Here is a 21,342-nt window from a genome sequence, read left to right on the forward strand (position 1 = left end):
ACTCACCCAGCCATTCACCTGGATCATCCCACCCAACCCTCAATCTTTCAGGAGTTGCTCCCCACCACCTCACCAACACAAACCACCTCTTTCATCCCAATGTTCCTGTGTATCTGTCTGGAGCAAGGTTTGCTGAATAGGACTGTTAGATCTGTGAACAAAACTGAATAATCAATTAGAAATAAATAGTGTACAGTTCCCTCACACTTTACAAATGGTTTAAATATAGGCTATAACCCAATGATACTGCCAAGAATGACCTTGAGCGTATCACTGCAGACTACGTGGCTCTGGGAAGAAGGATAAAGGAGTTTGAGGCGCAAGTGGTGTTCTCGTCTATCCTCCCTGTGGCAGGAAAAGGCCAGGGTAGAGACCGTCGAATCGTGGAAATCAACGAATGGCTACGCAGATGGTGTCGGAAAGAAGGGTTTGGATTCTTTGACCATGGGATGGTTTTCCAAGAAGAAGGATTGCTAGGCAGAGACGGGCTCCACCTCACGAAGAGAGGGAAGAGCATCTTTGCAAGCAGGCTGGCTAACCTAGTGAGGAGGGCTTTAAACTAGGTTCACCGGGGGAAGGAGACCAAAGCCCTGAGGTAAGTGGGGAAGTGGGATTCCGGGAAGAAGCACAAGCAGGAAACTGCAAGAGGGGAGGACTCCTGTCTCAGACCGAGAAAGCGGGACAATCAGCGAGTTATCTTAAGTGCCTATACACAAATGCAAGAAGCCTGGGGAACAAGCAGGGAGAACTAGAAGTCCTGGCACAGTCAAGGAATTATGACGTAATTGGAATAACTGAGACTTGGTGGGATAACTCACATGATTGGAGTACTGTCATGGATGGATATAAACTGTTCAGGAAGGACAGGCAGGGCAGAAAAGGTGGGGGAGTTGCGTTGTATGTAAGAGAGCAGTATGATTGCTCAGAGCTCCAGTATGAAACTGCAGAAAAACCTGAGAGTCTCTGGATTAAATTTAGAAGTATGAACAACAAGGGTGATGTCGTGGTGGAAGTCTGCTACAGACCACCGGACCAGGGGGATGAGGTGGACGAGGCTTTCTTCCAGCAACTAACAGAAGTTGCTAGATCACAGGCCCTGGTTCTCATGGGTGACTTTAATCACCCCGATATCTGCTGGGAGAGCAATACAGCAGTGCACAGGCAATCCAGGAAGTTTCTGGAAAGTGTAGGGGACAATTTCCTGGTGCAAGTGCTGGAGGAACCAACTAGGGGAAAAGCTCTTCTTGACCTGTTGCTCACAAACAGGGAAGAAATAGTAGAGGAAGCAATAGTGGATGGGAACCTGGGAGGCAGTGACCATGAGATGGTCGAGTTCAGGATCCTGACACAAGGAAGAAAGGAGAGCAGTAGAACAGAGACCCTGGACTTCAGAAAAGCAGACTTCGACTCCCTCAGGGAACTTATGGGCAAGATCCCCTGGGAGAATAACATGACGGGGAAAGGAGTCGAGGGAAGCTGGCTGTATTTTAAAGAAACCTTATTGAGGTTGCAGGAACAAACCATCCCGATGTGTAGGAAGAAAAGTAAATATGGCAGGCGACCAGCTTGGCTCAACAGTGAAATCCTTGCTCATCTTAAACACAAAAAAACAGCTTACAAGAAGTGGAAGATTGGACAAATAACCAGGGAGGAGTATAAAAGTATTGCTCAGGCATGCAGGAGTGAAATTAGGAAGGTCAAATCATGCTTGGAGTTGCAGCTAGCCGGAGATGTTAGGAGTAACAAGAAGGGTTTCTTCAGATATGTTAGCAACAAGAAGAAAGTCAAGGAAAGTATGGGCCCCTTGCTGAATGAGGGAGGGAACCTAGTGACAGAGGATGTGGAGAAAGCTAGTGTACTCAATGCTTTTTTTGCCTCTGTCTTCACAGACAAGGTCAGCTCCCAAACAGCTGCACTCTGCAACACGGTATGGGGAGGAGGTGACCAGCTCTCTGTGGGGAAAGAAGTAGTTCGGGGCTATTTAGAAAAGCTGGACGAGCACAAGTCCATGGGGCCGGATGCGCTGCATCCAAGGGTGCTAAAGGAGTTGGCCGATGAGATTGCAGAGCCATTGGCCATTATCTTTGAAAAATCATGGCGATCGGGGAAGGTCCCGGATGACTGGAAAAAGGCTAATGTAGTGCCCATCTTTAAAAAAGGGAAGAAGGAAGATCCAGGGAACTACAGGCCAGTCACTCTCACCTCAGTCCCTGGAAAAATCATGGAACAGGTCCTCAAGGAATCAATTCTGAACCACTTAAAGGAGGGGAAAGTGATCAGGAACAGTCAGCATGGATTCACCAAGGGCAAGTCATGCCTGACTAACTTAATTGCCTTCTATGATGAGATAACCGGCTCTGTGGATGAGGGGAAAGCAGTGGATGTGCTATTTCTGGATTTTAGCAAAGCTTTTGATACAGTCTCCCACAGTATTCTTGCCAGCAAGTTAAAGAAGTATGGGCTGGATGAATGGACGGTAAGGTGGATAGAAAACTGGCTAGATGGTCGGGCTCAACGGGTAGTGATCAATGGTTCCATGTCTAGTTGGCAGCCGGTATCAAGTGGGGTGCCCCAAGGGTCGGTGCTGGGGCCGGTTTTATTCAATATCTTCATTAACGATCTGGAGGATGGTGTGGACTGCACCCTTAGCAAGTTTGCAGATGACACTAAACTGGGAGGAGTGGTTGATACGCTGGAGGGCAGGGATAGGATACAGAGGGACCTAGACAAATTAGAGGATTGGGCCAAAAGAAATATGATGAGGTTCAACAAGGACAAGTGCAGAGTCCTGCATTTAGGACGGAAGAATCCCATGCACTGCTAAAGACTAGGGACCGAATGGCTGGGCAGCATTTCTGCAGAAAAGGACCTAGGGGTTATGGTGGACGAAAAGCTGAATATGAGTCAACAGTGTGCCCTTGTTGCCAAGAAGGCTAATGGCATTTTGGGCTGTATAAGTAGGGGCATTTCCAGCAGATCGAGGGAAGTGATCATTCCCCTCCATTCAGCACTGGTGAGGCCTCATTTGGAGTACTGTGTCCAGTTTTGGGCCCCACACTACAAGAAGGATGTGGATAAATTGGAGAGAGTCCAGCGAAGGGCAACAAAAATGATTAGGGGGCTGGAACACATGACTTATGAGGAGAGGCTGAGGGAACTGGGATTGTTTAGCCTGCAGAAGAGAAGAATGAGGGGGGATTTGATAGCTGCTTTCAACTACCTGAAAGGGGGTTCCAAAGAGGATGGATCTAGACTGTTCTCAGTGGTAGAAGATGACAGAACAAGGAGTAATGGTCTCAAGTTGCAGAGGGGGAGGTTTAGGTTGGATATTAGGAAAAACTTTTTCACTAGTAGGGTGGTGAAGCACTGGAATGGGTTACCTAGGGAGGTGGTGGAATCTCCTTCCTTAGAGGTTTTTAAGGTCAGGCTTGACAAAGCCCTGGCTGGGATGATTTAGTTGGGTTTGGTCCTGCTTTGAGCAGGGGGTTGGACTAGATGACCTCCTGAGGTCCCTTCCAACCCTGAGATTCTATGATCATTTTAGCACTGAAATGCAGCTACTTTTGGGCTGGGAGGAGGCAGCTGTTTAATTGCATGAAGCAGTAGTGAACAACAGTGAACAGTGTGATGCTGTCTTCCCTGGTGCCAGCTCAGGACAGGGCTGCAGGCTAATTCAGTCATATGTTAATAGAAATCAAAGGAATGTCAAAGGTATTGTAGTGTAATCAGGCCAATTCATTTGTGAACACACAAAGGAAATGTTAGTGGTATTGTCTTTGCTTATCTATAACCTGTTGATTGATATCACATTACATTATGTATATCTCGATAACTAGATAACCCTAGATCAAAAGTGTTAGTGTTAAAATGAGAATGTACTTGATGTGTAAACTTCACAAAAACTAATGAAGGATTGTTATTTGCTATTACATTACCTTTTACATTATGTATATCCCTCTAATTAAATTACCCATCAAACACGATTGGAACCTTGGAAATGTAAATGAAGAAGAGTGCTAAAGTCAAAACAAGGGCCATTGTATTTGACAATAGAAATTCACTGGCCCATGTGGGTGAAGACATGTAGATGGCACTAAACTGGGAGGAGTGGTAGATACGCTGGAGGGTAGGGATAGGATACAGAGGGACCTAGACAAATTAGAGGATTAGGCCAAAAGAAACCTGATGAGGTTCAACAAGGACAAGTGCAGAGTCCTTCACTTAGGATGGAAAAATCCCATTCACTGCTACAGACTAGGGACTGAATAGCTAGGAAGCAATTCTGCAGAAAAGGACTTAGGGGTTACAGTGGATGAGAAGCTGGATCTGAGTCAACAGTGTGCCCTTGTTGCCAAGAAGGCTAACGGCATTTTGGGCTGTCAAAGTAGGAACATTGCCAGCGATCGAGGGACGTGATCATTCCCCTCTATTCGGCATTGGTGAGGCCTCTTCTGGAGTTCTGTGTCCAGTTTTGGGCCCCACATCTCAAGAAGGATGTGGAAAAATTGGAAAGAGTCCAGCAGAGGGAAACAAAAATGATTAGGGGGCTGGAGCACATGACTTATGAGGAGAGGCTGAGGGAACTGGGATTGTTTAGTCACAGAAGAGAAGAATGAGGTGGGATTTGAGAGCTGCTAACAACTACCTGAAAGGGAGTTCCAAAGATCTAGACTGTTCTCAATGGTAGCAGATGACAGAACAAGGACTAATGATCTCAAGTTGCAGTGGGAGAGGTTTAGTTTGGATATTAGGAAAAACTTTTTCCCTAGGAGGGTGGTGAAGCACTGGAATGGATTACCTAGGGAGATGGTGGAATCCCCTTCCTTAGCGGTTGTTACAGTCAGGCTTGAGAAAGCCCTGGCTGGGATGATTTAGTTGGGTATTGGTCCTGCTTTGAGCAGGGGTTTGGACTAGAAGACCTCCTGAGGTCCCTTCCAACCCTGATATTCTATGATTCTACGATTCAGATTGTCTTCTGTGAGCAGAAACTATAAATATTGATTCAAAGGAATAATCATTATCTCTGACTGTTTGGACTTTTGGATATTCTATGATTCTATGACTTTTACAGGGAAGATGCCAAATGCAAAGTGGAGATCCCCAGAAATGTCTGGGTTCCCTGAAAAGACTTTTGGGCAACTAGCAGTTTATTATATCAACTGCTATCATTTTGGACTTACAAACTTTGAGTCACCCGTTAATGTATTTTACGTACTTTAACCTCTCATCAATTCTCATTCCTTTTCTTAGGCCTGGTCTACACTAAGGGGGGGAGGGTCGAACTAAGGTACGCAAGTTCAGCTACGCGAATAGCGTAGCTGAACTCGAACTACCTTAGTTCGAAGTACTCACCCGTCCAGACGCCGCGGGATCGAAGTCCGCGGCTCCCCCGTCGACTCCACCACCGCCGTTCACGGTGGTGGAGTTCCGGAGTCGACGGGAGCGCGTTCGGAGATTAGATTAGACGCGATATATCGAACTCCGAGAAGTCGAACGCTAGCCGCCGACCCGGACGGTAAGTATAGACGTACCCTTAGCTAATAAATCTTTAATTAGTTTACTAGAGAATTGGCTGCCAGCGTTATCTTTGGTGTGAGATCCAGAGTACCAAATTGATCTGGGTAAGTGACTGATCCTTTGGACTTCGGAGTAACCTAATGTGATGTGATTATTGGTTTATATAACCTTTTATCACAAAGTCCAGTTTGTCTGGGTGGCAAGATAGACTGCAGCGGCTATGACTCTATGGTAAGACTGGCATGGTGATCCAGGAGTGCACCATTTGTTACTGGCTTGATGAAATCTAATTATAGAATACACCACCAGTTTGGGGTGTCTGCCCTGTTTTCTGACAGTTCTGAGTCACTCCAGACAGTGAGACAAACAAAATTGAAATTTTGGACAGAGATAGCAGACCAGACTCCTGTTTCTACTTTGATTATCAGGGGATCTTAAACATCCATGGTGGGAAGACAGAACTTTGGTATTTAAGATCTCTTCTGAAAGACCCACAGTCAGTAAATTGCAGCCAATTCAGCTGATCCAATTCAGAAAGATGAAGAAGATGAGATGACTAAATGGAATTCCAAGGGCTCTCATGTACATTAGAATGAAATGTATCATATTTTAACTAATGGGTTATAAAGTCCTAGTACAATTACACAAGTTTTTTGTAAGCCATGTTCCCCTTGACAAGCTAACACATTAAAAAACTGCAACATGCCCTTCCTACACCAGGCCTTAAAAACCTGTTAGCTAAAAATGTTCCAAAAACCCCTGCATCCTGTCCTAGTGTGGACAAGCCCTGGAATAGTCCCATGATCTCATCAGACACTGAGCACATGTGATCACCACTAACAAACCATTCCAAATCAGGGGACATTTCAAAGTAGATCCGTGAACCCAGTAGGTTTTTTTTTGCCTAGCCCCAGCCTCTGACAGGGTACCTCGGGATAATTTGCTTTTTCATTGTAGTCACTCTCTGGTGGCATCTCAAATTCAGGATGGTCAATCTGAGGAAAGGAGCAAAGGAAAAACACTTAGTTAATGCCATAAATGCTAGAGATGGGGAAACAATTTATTCAATGACTTTTGTTTCTTTATCTGTTCAAGAATTTGTCTGCAAGCAGGTTATGATTGTCATAAACTGATTTTATTATTGGGAAGTGTCCCCCAAACAGTTCTAGGCTTAATTTTTGGTCTTCAGATCATTTTCAAGAATTTTGCCGTGAGTATTTGACATTTAACTTCAAGCTACATTTGTTAGTCTTCACTGGATACATGGTAAAGTGGTATTATTATTAGGGCCATTGATTAATCACAGTTAACTCACACGACTAATTAAAAAACTTAATTGTGATAAAAAAAATTAATCACGATTAATCACAGTTTTAATTGCACTATTAAATGATAGAATGCCAATTGAAATTTATTAAATATTTTGGATGTTTTTCTACACTTTCAAATATATTGATTTCAATTACAACACAGAATACAAAGTGTACAGGGTTCACTTTGTATTATTTTGATTACAAATATTTGCACTGTAAAAATGATAGACAAAAGAAATAGTATTTTTCAGTTCACTTTATACAAGTACCGTAGTTCAATCTCTTTATCATGAAAGTGCAACTTACAAATGTAGATTTTTTTTGTTACATAACTGCACTCAAAAACAAAACAATGTATAACTTTAGAGCCTACAAGTCTACTCAGTCCTACCTCTTCTTCAGCCAATTGCTAAGACAAACAAGCTTGTTTCTATTTACAGGAGATAATACTGCCCACTTCTTATTTACAACGTCACCTGGAAGTGAGAACAGACGTTCGCATGGCACTTCTGTAACCAGCATTCCATGGTATTTACATGACAGATATGCTAAACATTCGTATGTCCCTTCATGCTTTGGCCACCATTTCAGAGGACATGCTTCCATGTTGATGGCACTCATTAAAAAAAATAATGTGTTAATTAAATTTGTGACTGAACTCCTTGCAGGAGAATTGTATGTCTCCTGCTCTCTGTTTTTACCAGCAGTCTGCTATATATTTCATGTTATAGCAGTCTCAGATGATGACACAGCATGTTGTTCATTTTAAGAACATTTTCACTGCAGATTTGACAAAATGCAAAGAAGGTACCAATGTGAGATTTCTAAAAGTAGCTATAGCACTCAACCGAAAGTTTAAGAATCTTCAGTGCCTTCCAAAAATCTGAGAGGGATGAGGTGTGGAGCATGCTTTCAGAAGTCTTAAAAAAGCAACACTCTGACGCGGAAACTATAGAACCCAAACCACCAAAAAAGAAAATAAACCTTCTGCTGGTAGCATCTGACTCAGATGATGAAAATGAACATCTGTTGGTCTGCACTGCATTGGATCGTTATCAAGCAGAACTCATCATCAGTATGGATGCATATCCCCTGGAACGGTGGTTGAAGCATGAAGGGATATATGAATCTTTAGCACATCTGGCACATAAATATCTTGTAACATTGGCTACAATAGTGCCCTTTGAATGTCTGTTCTCACTTTCAGGTGAACAAGAAGCGAGCGGCATTATCTCCTGAAAATGTAAACAAACTTGTTTGTCTGAGCGATTGGCTGAACAAGAAGTAGAACTGAGTGGACTTGTAGGTGCTAAAGTTTTATATTGTTTTATTATTTTTTGTACATCAAATACTAGTTTAACTTTCATGATAAAGAGATTGCACTACAATACTTGTATTAAGTGAATTGAAAAATACTATCTCTTTTCTTTTTACAGTGCAAATTTTTATAATAAAAAATATAAAGTGAGCACTGTACACTTTGTATTCTGTGTTGTAATTGAAATCAATATATTTGAAAATGTGAAAAAAACATTTATATAAATAGTATTCTATTATTGTTTAACAGCGCAATTAATCGTGCAATTAATAGCAATTAATTTTTTAATTGCACAATTAATCATGATTATTTTTTTAATCACTTGACAGCCCTAATTATTATTATTACATATAATACATAACAACAACAACTTATGAATTTTTATTTAAGAGATGCCAAGAAACCCCATTTGAGACCAGGGCCCCACTGTACTAGGCACATAACAAGAGCCAGTCCCTTCCAAGACAGCTCACTATCTAGCTAGACAAAGACAGATAAAGGGTGAGAGAAAGGGAAATAACTTTATCTGCATGTGCTCACCCTAACCCACTCCCCATATGCTCAATTTCCAGAAATGAATGATAAAGATTATGTTATTGATTTTAAAAAGTAATTACAGAATTAAGAATTGAGTGGAAAATGTAAGAAAATGAACTGATATAAAATAGCATCTGGTCTCCAGTCTCCAACAGACAAAGGCTTTAAAATATCCACAACATACCTCATTATGTAATATTATAAAACTGGAGCATGGAGGACTCCTTGGCCTCCCAGCTCATGAGGGCTGATGACCAAAACAATTTAGCCCTTACATAGCTGGTGTTGGTTCAGTTCATGGAAGTGCCTAATCCTCTTCTAGTCTCACTGATCTAGTAGCATCAATGATATCCTGCAGCAGTGAGTTCCATGTGTTAATTACACAGTGCATGGCAAAACAGTTCTTCTTGTTTATTTTAATTGCATAGATTTGCAGAGATCTTTTTAAGGAGCTAATGTGTTTATAATACTCATAAGATATGTCCAATTTCCACTGCCTCTCCCAGTAGCTTAAGCAGTTATTTGATCCTAAAGGCCCACAGGTACTGCCCTGATCCTGTCCTTTCTGACTGCCATCTACTGCTGATCCTCTCACCTGGATGATATTGGTGCTGGGGTCAGAAGAGTTGGGTCCCACATATGCTCTGAAGAAGGGGAAAGTGTTGTATTTGCCCATGAGTATTTGCAGGGTCTGGTTAAAATCGGTCTGTTTCTCAGGGCCTGTGAAGTTCCAGCCACCAATCTGAGGAAATAGAGTGACAAACAGAGAGAACTTACATTGGTGGAAAGAGAAACGGGAACATCTGCTAGATACTGATTTCCAAATTTCTCTCCCCCTGCCACCCCACAGAACATGATGAATATGACAGCCAAGGTTCAGGATCAGTACAAATAATGAAGAAGAATGGGAAGACCCCATGAAAATCTTCACACTCACTGTGTGACCCTAAAGTGACCCTGTCACTTTATCTTTATGGAATGACATAAAATTGCCATACAGGGCAGAGGAGAGCAAGAGGATGAGAGGAAGTCACTTGAGGGCCACGAGTGACATAAGAAGGTAGAGGGGGATGAAAGGAAAGTGTCTACACTTCATTGTGACCCTCAAGCAGGGCAGTTAGGGCTCATTTTTCATACTTGGGCATTCCTTGGGCCGCAAAATTCCATATGTTTTGCAGGGAGTTTCCTATCCTGCAGTCTGGATCTTATTGAATTACACTGAGTATCCTGTTAAGAAAAAATATCCCTGCAGGATGGGAGGAATTCTAAAACTGCAAGGCTGCACATGCCTGAATGGACATTAAGGTAATAAATACATATTCAGGGCCTGAAACCAGGCAGCCAAATATGAGCGTTGAGCCCATCACATCTATTAGGGAAATGCTGTTTGTGCCATGGAGTCTCGTCAGTTATAAATTAGGCTGTGACTCCTCATATACAAATTTTGCTCATTCCATGGGCAGAAGCCACTAACTTGCCATCACTGACACCTTAGTCACCAATGACCTGGTGCTGGCAAGTGCAATAATGAAGGAGCAAATAATGAAGCAGATTATTACTCCCCCCCCCATTGTTTTCTATCCTTTTCCTGGTAGAACGCTTTTCTGAAGTGTAAGGGTATACATATGCTCAGAAATAGTATTGTGTGAACAATGATCACCTGATTTATAAGCTCCTTCAAGGGTTGAGCCCCTTCTGCTTCTATCTGTTGGGTATCCATGCAGGAGTGGTAGAACTGGATGGCTTTTTCTTTGGCTGAGCTTCCAACCCTGAGCTGTGGAACCTCTGAGAAAAGGAAAACACACAAAACACTAACGAGCCAAAAATTAAAGAAGACCAAGAAATAGCATCAGGTGAAGAAGTGGGGTTAGTAAGAGGTAATGTGCATCCTGAAGCAGGAACTAAAGCTTGTTTGATAATCCATGATGAAATGTAGCACACTGGAGCTGCATAGATAAACGCCATGGTCACCACTGCAGATCAAATCTGGATCTTCCACATTAAAAAGTACAACCCACAATCACCTAAACCAAAGTAGTCGCTTTAGCCGTGAGCAAGGAGGTTTCTGGTATAGTTTCTAGGGGCCCAGAGAGTCCAGGAGACAGAGGGATACAGTCACAAGTCAGCACTGGAGAATCCCAAGAGAGCTTTATGTTTCCATCTAGGATGGTTATAGCTCTGGTGGCAGTGACAGGGAGATAACATGGGGGTGGTTGTGTGTCATTGCACGGTTGGTTGTATTGCTGCCCGATTGGTGTGGCTACTTCCACAGTTGTGATGGTGTGAGATGGCAGGAAAATGATTTGGACTTAAGGGGCTGAAGTGAGAGACCATGAGGTTGTTGCTGTGGCTATGGTGACTGAAATGGTTTGGTCATTTTCTGGGGAAGTTTGTAGTGATACATGTTGGTGGTTATGGTGACAGGGGGATGGTGTTATTCCCATTGGTGTGGCCCCATACTGGTACACGCTGGGGTTCATGGTTGTGGTTGCAGTGACAGAGAGGTAACAGGGGTTGGGTTTGGTCCCTGTTGGGAGTGGCTGCACTGTTGTATGTTAGTAATCAGAGCTCTGACTGAAGAGCATGCTGGCAGTACATACACCATTCATCTCCACTCCCTACCTAAGAGCCTCTTCAGGATCAGCTGGTTTTCTTCCAGCAGGACATCAAACACATTTGATGACTCCATAGTCCCTGTGCGCAAGTGGTTGGCTTCCCAGTTGCCACAGGCATAGCCATAAAAATCCTCACAGGGGTCTATGGTGGCATTTCTCACCTCCAGGATTCTGGCCAGTAGCGTGAGACACTCCTTGGTATTACAAGGTTCTGAGCAAGGAGCAAAGACAGGAGCCATCATTAGCAGGGTGAAGGAAATTCAGGACAACTGTATGAAAATATAGGAGAGAGGTTATTTTGAAGTTTTATTTGTGGTAAAAATTCTATGCTTTTGGCACGGTGTTGGATTCTTTGAAAAATTATTGCTGAACAGAGGATAAAGTGTATCCTGTGTTTGACTTTATGGATGGATGTCAATAAGTACCAAATAAGGGAAGCCATTAAAATAAAGGATGAATGGTTATCCCAGGGAGAAGGTCCAATCTTGGCACAACCCAAACGGCCACAAAGCTGATTATCAACAAATTTCTCCTCCTATTTTCATCTTCTTACCACATTCCCTGTGTGTCAGTGGGTGTTTGGCCAAGTAATGACCCCAAGGGAATATGATAACCACTACAAGGTTAGGAAGGGTGTAAACACCAGAGAGGAAGAGAAGGGCATAGCTACGGGAAAAGAGCTAAACCTGAACAATGATATATCAGGAAGCATTTTTCAAAAGTGAAATCTGTCAGACCTTTTCTACAAAGGAAAGTTGCACCAGTCCAATTTATGTTAATTTAAAAACTGATTTAATTAAGCCCATGTAAACTCCTGGGTAGACACTCTTATTTTGTTTTAGGAGTAGTTTGTGTTGGTTTCCAGTTAATTCAGTTTTTCCTGAAATAAGCCACTCTTCAGTCAAAATAATAATACATCTTTAGTTAAACCCTTGGAAGTTTATGTCTAGACAAGGCCATAGGCTGTGGCTTAATGTCTCAAGGTGAAGGGTGGAAGGGCCATTTTCTGAGACATAGGAAACTGGCCTAATCAAAGTCCTGGCTCAGACCCTCACTGGTTGGTATGATGTATGTGGGAAAAGGTGGGAGACAGAGAAGATCTGAACTAATACAGCCCTTCTGTCTCAAACTTCTAGGGGTCTATAGTCAGGGGCTCCCCAACCCTCACACATGGGGAAAGGACAAGAGAGGAGTTAAAGGGAAATGCCAGCTAAGGGGAAAATAAGTAAACTGGGGAAGAGGATGTGTATGACTTGGCCTCTTCATATTTATAGATCCTTATAGCAGAGAGCCATCTAGTGGTTAGGAAAGTGGACTGCTTGTGGTTCTGGATTCCTGGGCTCTATTTCCAGCTCTGCCACTGACAGAAACTCTCTAATTGTCTTATTAATACAAGGATTCCATTGGTTGGACCTGTGAAAACTAGGACGGGCCTATGAATTCAGGGATGGAAAGGAAGGGCAATTCCAAGCCCCAGCCCCAAATTCTAGACTTATCCACATTTCTGCTGGGTCACCTACAGACAGACCAATATTGCTCAGGGATACAGAAGCTGTGAGTAAGAGGGAGGGGATGAGAGTACTGTAATACAATAGCTTTTAGAAAGTGAAGTGCTGCTCTTCATGGAAGCTGGGCCACGCCACACTAGGTTGGCAGGAAGCTTGGGAGTGAGGAGATCTCCACATGGCAGGGAAGGCTTGGAAAGGGGTAGGGCAATGTCTCTTTATTAGAATATATTTACTTCAGACAATTATGTTTTCCTAAGACTTAGGAATCGTCCAGGGCCTGGACCTCATATAGATGCTCAGCCCAAAAGGCAATGAAGGGAGAGGAGAGAGAGGAAGGGGTCTCACTGGTGGGTCAGGTGTGAGGGAAGGGAGAAAGACTGTCATGGCTTGTACCCAGGCCCTGGTGTAGGATGGTGTAGGCAAGAAGCAATGCAAACCCAAGGACAGTGCTGAGCATGAGAGCACACAGGAGCAGGCTCTTCCCCCGGAGACATCTTCTGTTCTTTGCAGCCTCTCTTGGATCCTCCTCACAGGGCTGAAAAGGGGGAGTTAGGAAAAGAGAGGAGATGAAGAGAGAAACATTCCTATTAACGTTATGCCTGGTCACATGCCTCCCAGCTCTACCCGTTCTACCAGTATTGACACAGGAGAGCTAGTAACCAGAGACATTAGTAATTGTACCAGTTCCCCAGCTGCTTCTATCCATGCCTTGCAGAACCCTCAACAGCAGTTTCTGCACCTCTTCCTTACCAGCTGCAGCGAACCTTCCCTTTCTTTCCATTTAGCTGAACCCCCAGTTCCTCCCCAAAAATCATGGCACTAACATGCTGCCATCCCATTGTTCATTCTGCTTGTGTGTTACTCCCTTGCCCCCACCCTGTCTCTCTCCGGTCTGTTCAGACTGTAAGCTCTTCTGGGCAGGGACCATCTGCTGTTCTGTGTTTGTACAGCACAATGGGGGCCCAATCTTGGTTGGCCTTAGGCACTACTGCCATAAACATGATCAATAATAATAATCATAATAAAATCAGAGAAAAGATAAGAACAGAAAACCCAGGCGGGGAAGGAGGAATGTGGAGATGGTACAGAAAGAGAAGGATGCATCGGTGCAGGAGACAAAGCTTTCTCAGGGGCTGATCTCAGAGTGTGGAATGGACTCCTCCAGAAACTAAGGACCATCCCAAACCTCACCACTTTCTGCTTCAAGTGCAAGGTGTACTTATTCAGCCTGCCTTCTTTATCATAAACACAGAGCCATAGGTATATTTAAGCAACAACAACGACAACACAAAACTAAACTAAACATTCTACCAAACTGAACACTCTTGTGCAACACCCTTCTCCCCATGGGAGAGTATGAGACAACTAACCAGACATGACAGACGTTAGTCATGCTGCTTAATGCACTACTGGAAGGTGCTCATACATCTGCTGGAGGCTGCTCATACACTACAGTGATGAGCGTGATAAGATCCTATACAGAGCTGAATAGAATAAAAGGAGAAGAGCAAAAAGCAGTGTTATAGCCCCAGATCCACAAAGGTATTGAGGCTTCTAATTTCCATAATTTCAATGGAATTTAGGAACCTGCCTCAACATTTTTATGGATCTGGGCCATAATGCTTAGCACACCTAGTATTTTACATCCTTGAAATGCAGCACAATTGTTAATGTGGGATTTTCAAAGGCCTGGTCTACACTGGGGTGGGGTGTGTTGAACTAAGGTACGCGAGTTCAGCTACGCGAATAGCGTAGCTGAAGTCGAACTACCTTAGTTCGAACTGAATTCCAGTCCAGACGCCGCGGGATCGAAGTCCGCGGCTCCCCTGTCAACTCCGCCACCGCCGTTCGCGGTGGTGGAGTTCCGGAGTCGACGGGAGCGCATTCGGAGTTCGAACTATCACGTCTAGTTTGAACTCCGAGAAGTCGAACTCTACGCGTCGACCCGGCAGGTAAGTATAGACCTACCCAAAGACAGACATTCCAGTACTTGGTCCTGCTAGTGAAGGCAGGGGGCTGGACTCAATGACCTTTTGGGGTCCCTTCCAGTTCTATGAGATAGGTATATCGCCATATATTGTATTATATTATATTATTATTATATTAGGTGCCCAGTTCCCACTGGCTTTCAATGGGTGCATAACTATGCCTTTGAAAATCTGCCCCCAACTAATTAAGGCAGGATTTGGAATAGGAGAAAGGAAATCAAATAGACAGAAGCTGGGCCTACACAGCACAGAAAACATAGAAAGTGACCTGACAGAATAGAACAAAGGGAGAAAAATGGTTTTCTTCCACCCTTTGATCCCACTGTGATGGTAACACACACTGAGTTTTACTCTGAAAGTGAAGACAGTCTCAGGGAAGGGGTGGAAAGGGAAGGAGAATTTGCATGGCTTAAGAACAGAGAGGAGTGAGTACCTTTTCTTCTGTGTGCAACTCCTTCACTCTCTCCAAAACCATTCCTTGTGCCCCCTCTTTACCCCTGTAATATGTTTCCCTGTTTTTCAAGTTGGCAGCCTGATTACAAGGTGTTCAAAATCCTGGATTACCCTGGTCTTGTGCTCTTTGAACAGTATATCTAGATCTAGATTTAGATCTAGATCTCCTCCTCAAATGCTGAAAGTTGTGGTATGTGATACAGCATGGCCAGAAGGCAGCAGGAGAGTGTTACAAGGGAGCCTTATTCCCTGTAAGGGGAAGAAAGTTTGCTATAGATTAACTAGAGCACCTAAAGCCAATTAGAGCACCTGAAGCCAATTAGAGCACCAGCAGTCAGTCACATGATAAAAAACCCCTGCTTCAATCAGACAGTGTGGGAGTTGGAACAGAAAGGATTGGTATTGGAGCAGAGAACAGTTTGAAGGAGTTGGAGCAGAGAACAGTTTGAAGAGAAAGCAGAGGAAAGTTTGGAGGAGTGCTGTGGTGGGCTAAGAAGTCCAAGACCTTAGGTAAGGGGCACCTGGCTTGTGCAGACGGAGGGCAGGAAGTCCCCCCACAAGTTGAAGGGCAGGAGAGGGAAGTAGCCCAGGGGAAGGAACTGCCAGTTCAAGTGGTTCACCACTATTCTCAGGGCCCCTGGTCTGGGACCTGGAGTAGAGGGTGGGCCCAGGTCTCTCCCTCTCCACTCCCCTGCTCAAAGACACTAGTGGGGCAATTAATATTCTAATTCAGTGGCAAGAAATGGTGCCCTGAACCCCCCACAAAGAAGAGAAAGTGTGAGACCCATCATAATAGTGCTGGCAATTTGCCACACGTATAAGAAGACAGGAAGCAGCAAGATGTGACTTTTCATTTCCTGTGGAAGCTATGATTCAAAGCGCACACTACACAAACAGTGTATTAATATTTTCCTTATTAAATAATGCCTCTATTAAATAACAGTGATTAAAACAAAGAAGCAAGCAAGTAAACAAAAACAGACATTTAGAGTGCTCCCTCTAAATCCACAATTCTGAACAATGCAAGGAAGCTGAGATTTTAGGGTCTGTGCAATGAGGGATATGACAAGAACAAATCATATTTCCTAAATAACAGCCTTTGGATTTAGCTTATCTGTTTTTGATGTCAGGTTTGAAGGAATGACATTCAACTTTTGAAATAACAATGTCCTGGGTCTGCTCAGAAGAACACTGATCTCCTCCCTTAGTGCTGTGGGAAGAAGATACAGAGTGGGAGAATGCCTCCTCTGCCTTTCATGGCTAGATACACATGGCCCAACACAAAATAACTAACCTTGACCATAGCTCTGGGGGACTGTAGGGAGGAAGGGGTGCCACTGATCTACAGAATTTTTCACATAGTCTCTGGTTTCAGTCTGGTCGCAGCTCAGGTAGGTCAGGATACTCAAAGGGATTTGGCAATGGGATATGGAGGCTTTTACATCTTGTTCCAATCTGCCCTGAAGTTGTGGGGTGCAAGACAGTTGGATGGCTTAAATGAGACTGAGGAACGGGATATGGAGCCTATCATGTGCAGGTTGCCCCTGCCAATCTGGCCTCAGGTAAGAGAGGAGTGAGAGGGTAAACTGGCTGTATGGTTGGAGGAAACTGAGGAAGAAGATAGAGACCCTTTTACCTCCAAGCCATCACTAGCTTCAATTCATGAAGGAGTGTGGAGTCTGAATGGTTTACAGGAGACTGAGGAGTGGGTCAGCATTTCCAGTGCTTCTCCATATTGTGGGGACTGGATATTCCAGGGTAGGGGATGGACATGGGCGAATGGGGTATGGACCCTGTCATTTATAGGTTACATATGCTAATACAGATAGGATTGCCAGCCATCCAGTTTTCAACCAGAACGCCCGATCAAAAAGGGACCCTGGCGGCTCCAGTCAGCACTGCTGACTGGGCCGTTAAAAGTCCGGTTGGTGGCACAGCAGGGCTAAGTCAGGCTCCAGTGTCAATAAAAGCAGATCTCCCCAAAGCTCTGCTTACTTCATGAGCTCCTTACAGAATAAATGGCCAAATTCAAATTTTCTGTTTCAGTCTTTAAAGGTTAGACACAGAATCAAGCCAAGCCAAGTAATCACCTGGGCAGATACCAAAAAACAAAAATGGGTTTAATTAAAATATTTTTTGTGAATAAATGTATAAATAAATATATCATTGCTGATGACTTGTTTGTTTAGAAATTTTTCTAAACAAATGTTAAAATATCCAAAACTTTTAAAATGTTTGAATTTTTTATTTCAAAATAGTTAGAAATTTCTCAGTTTCTATTTTACTTACTTCTCAACTTTCTTCCCCTAAAAAATGGGGATGGGAAAAGTAAAGAAGTTAGAGAAATAAGGGGAAAAACCCACTATCTCTTATTTAAATTATTCTCTACAGGAAATGTATGAAAATAAGTGTATATATAGTGAGAGAAAATCCCCCCCACACACACGCACACATTTTTACACTCCCTTACCTTTTTAAAAAATGGGCAGGAGTAAAAATTGATACAAGTGGGAGGGGATCCAGAAATTCAAAACACATTTTTTCAAAATTTATTTTCTTTTCCCTTCTTTTTTTAAAAATTGAAAACAATGTGAAAAAATTTTAACAAAACAACAGTTCATTTTCTTTTTAATATTTTTTTGCTGAATCTTTAACCGTAATTTCAACCAGTGCAGTGCTAGAAAATGTCTTTGGCTGTCTCCATAGATGTCTAATCAGGAACTATGAAAATGTTAGTCTGGACAGTTAATCCTGGGAAAGAAGAAATCAGAGCTTTTTCAGCAGCTGGCTCAAGAGATAGAATTCACTTCCCATGAAAAATAAGCTCAGAGCTCACAGCTCTTAAAGCAAAGTATCAAACTTGCTTCTTCAGCTGATCTTTTCCCCACATCTGCAGTAAAGGGGATGATAGAGGAGGAGAGGAAATTGCTGGAAAAAACAACCCAGAGTGTCTAAGGAAGAGGCTTTTGTCTTGTGGTGATAATTTTGTAAGGTGCTCAGATATTGAAGTGCTGAGTGTGGGAGAAATTCTTGGTGGTTGGAGGGAGGAGAGAGAGAGAAAGAGAATCCGCATCTTAAGCAAAGATATAGCTAGAGGTGAACAAAGCAAGGAGACAATTTTCTAAGAATATTAGCATGAAGTGGAAAGTGTACTTCGACTCAACCATGTTCACAATCCTATTTGCTTTCCACGAATATTCAGGCACTGAAGTTTTACTAACACCAATTCTTGCCAAATTTTCCATTTCAGCCCAAATGCTTGAATAGTCACTGGAAGCTAATTTCTAACGTATTATTTGAGAGTACAATACACAATTTGGAATTTACAGTGTGTAGGTTAATTACATAAGTCATCCACTCAGGGATGTGAACCATGTGACTTATAAACTAAGAGGACATGAACTGAGACTGATACAGTTAGAGCTGGTAGAATTATTTGTTGCAAATAAATTCTCCAAATAATGTAGCCCTTTTTCTGTTTGTGACAGATTTCTGCCTATGCATTCACTGGGACTGGTTCTCCATTGTCATTAACATTTACATTTGTGCAAAAGGAGGGCAAAGCAGGTGTAAAACACTACCAACACAGAATGGTAGCATTCTACATCTAATTTGCACTCAGTACGGGTGTAAATGATTAAACAAAAGGCGCAAGACAGCATAGAATCAGGGCTATTATTTGTAAGTATTCTCTAAATAACTTGAATGAATTGTTTTCAGCCACTGGGTTGTTCACAAACTGTTCGCTTTGACCATTTGCTATTCAGTGGGCCTGAGGTGTGATTTGCCATGGTAATCACATGCAGGGGTGGATGTAGTCCCCCAATTCAATGGGTGCATGATGCCTCCTCCTCCTTGCCCTGCTGAGGGAGCACTGGCCACAAGCAGCTGCACCCTCTGCCTCAGCACTACAATCCTAATACTGTCACAGGGCAGATGGGAGGTCCCAGGGAGCGGTGGGTGAAGTGGGTAGGTTGGAGAACAAGCCTGCCTCACACTCACCCCCCGAGCAGAGGTTCCTGTCCCTTGGGGCTCTGCCCTGCTCCCTGCTCCAGGCATTGTGACCTGGCACCGAGGGTCTCACTACCATTCAGATTTGGCCCAGCCCCCCCTCCATCATGAGGAAGGAGTGGCTGATCCAAACCTGGTCCCAACACCACTCACTCAAATTTGGGCTGAACATCATAGTGGAGGGGTGACTGAGCAAAACCTGAGATGGGGGCCCTGTGCAAGTGCATTCAGTACACATTGGTTAATCTGGGCCTGATTTCTGTGGTGCACTTGCACCCAGAACCTCCACTAAAACCCAATCACATGCTATTATTATTTATGCTCCCAGATTTAGAGCCCCCAATCCAGCAAAATACTTTAGCACATGCTTAAATCCATCTCTGTTTAACAAGGCACTTAAGCACGTGCATAAATCCATGGAAAACCAATGGGATTGAAGGACACATTGAAAGTGAAGTACATACTAAAGTGCTTTGCTAAATAGAGATGGTTTGCTGAACCCTGGCCTGGAAGACTGAAAAGTGTGAAGCATAAAAACAGCCAATAAAAAACTAAAATAATGAATGACACCTACTCTTCTTCTTATGAGAATATGGGTATTTGTCTGTAAAAGAGCCATTCCCCAAATATACATGCCTCATTTGCCTGAACAGAAAATAAAAATGGGTATGAACATGAACAAATGGAACAGCAATTCAGAATACAAACAAAGGCTTATGAACTCTGTCTTTTGCTGTATTCAACAGCTTAATTATAATCTAACAGATATTTTGAAATTAATGTTATGTTGATTAGTTACATAACTCATATGGTATTGTTTCTGTTCCATTTGGATCTTATATATTTAACCAAATTAGCATGACTTGGCAAATGTACATTTGATTATAAATTTGCAGTTATGTTGATTAATTACATAAGACATCTAGTCAGGAAAGAGAAACAAAACCACATGACATATAATCAGGCAATACAATGTGATTTTCAATTTGCAAATATGTCCAATTGAAGAATGATTTCCAGGCTAAAAAAAAATTGTTGAAAAAAATTGCAAATAATTCTGAATAAAGAGGTCATCTGGAATTCTGAAATTTGTGTGTGGACAATTTGTGGATACTATAAAAAAAAGAAACTCATCAGATACATTATTTGTTGCAAATTGTTCACTTAGGTCTCAGCATAACCTAAATATGGCCACCAATGGGAACTGGTTTTCTGAAACCTTTAACTGTGGACAGCAATTCCAAGACAAAACTGCCCACTGGGATGACTGAATTGTAGCTGGTTCTAGCAGCAGTTACCAATTGGAATAGCGCAAAATGAGCCTCCCCCTGCAATTCACTCACTCTAACACAGAGATATGGAAAGAAAGACTCTTAGAGACAAATGTGGGCAAAGCAGGGGATACAGATAAATATAGAGACAGAAAACTCTGATATCTTGTCTCACCGGCAGCAGGGAGGGGGAGTTATCTATGTGTACATTAGGCAAGTCCAAACAAAGTTGAAACTCAAACTTCATAGATCCCCATGCTGGAACCTGAACCCCTAGTGTTGGGCCCTGTGCAAGTTCTTTTGTACCCCAACTCTCAAGTGCAATTGAGTCCAGCAGTTCAACCCCCTTCGGGCACCCATCAGGGTAAGAGTGAAAGAGAGTCATAGAGAAGAAGGAAAAGAGAGGGAGCACAACTGAGTTAAATGATATGAATAGGGGACTAGAATTCTTTCCCTACCTGCTGAGGAGTCCTTATGCCATTCATTGTGGAGACTCTCCTGCTCCCTGTGTGGTTGCTGCTGCTAGGTTGTCTATGCCCTACTCGTCCCCAAGGGCTGGTAAAGAACACAGTTCACATCACAGACAGTCTCTCCTTCCCACCTTGGCTGAGTGCTCGGAGGAGGAGGAGATGGGAAAAAGGGCTCTGAAAAACACCCTTAAAGAAAACAGGAGGCAGAGAGCGAGAGATATGGATACATTTCTGCAGCTCCCCGCCCACCTTCTCCTCCTGACACCCCTTCCTCCCCAGACAGTGCATTTTTGCTTTCTACTTCCCTTTGGGAGAGCAAAGTTCGACCACAGTTTATCTAT

At 43.1% G+C, this 21,342-nt stretch overlaps 1 protein-coding gene across 1 annotated transcript in view; it reads right to left on the minus strand.

The window, feature by feature from the left end:
- The window catches only part of KEL (Kell metallo-endopeptidase (Kell blood group)), a 36,027-nt gene extending 14,891 nt beyond the window's left edge, over positions 1-21,136 (minus strand). Inside the window, exons 1-6 of the mRNA XM_044999698.1 lie at positions 20,990-21,136; positions 13,202-13,343; positions 11,308-11,511; positions 10,346-10,470; positions 9,281-9,427; positions 6,447-6,512 (exon numbers count right to left, since the gene is read on the minus strand). Of these exons, the coding sequence (XP_044855633.1) occupies positions 6,447-6,512; positions 9,281-9,427; positions 10,346-10,470; positions 11,308-11,511; positions 13,202-13,343; positions 20,990-21,016 (711 nt within the window). The 5' untranslated portion in view covers positions 21,017-21,136. The remainder of the gene's footprint in view (positions 1-6,446; positions 6,513-9,280; positions 9,428-10,345; positions 10,471-11,307; positions 11,512-13,201; positions 13,344-20,989) is intronic.
- Between the last annotated feature and the right edge of the window lie 206 nt (positions 21,137-21,342).

Source organism: Mauremys mutica, chromosome 1 (genome assembly GCF_020497125.1).
Source record: "Mauremys mutica isolate MM-2020 ecotype Southern chromosome 1, ASM2049712v1, whole genome shotgun sequence".
Taxonomy (NCBI): domain Eukaryota; kingdom Metazoa; phylum Chordata; order Testudines; family Geoemydidae; genus Mauremys; species Mauremys mutica.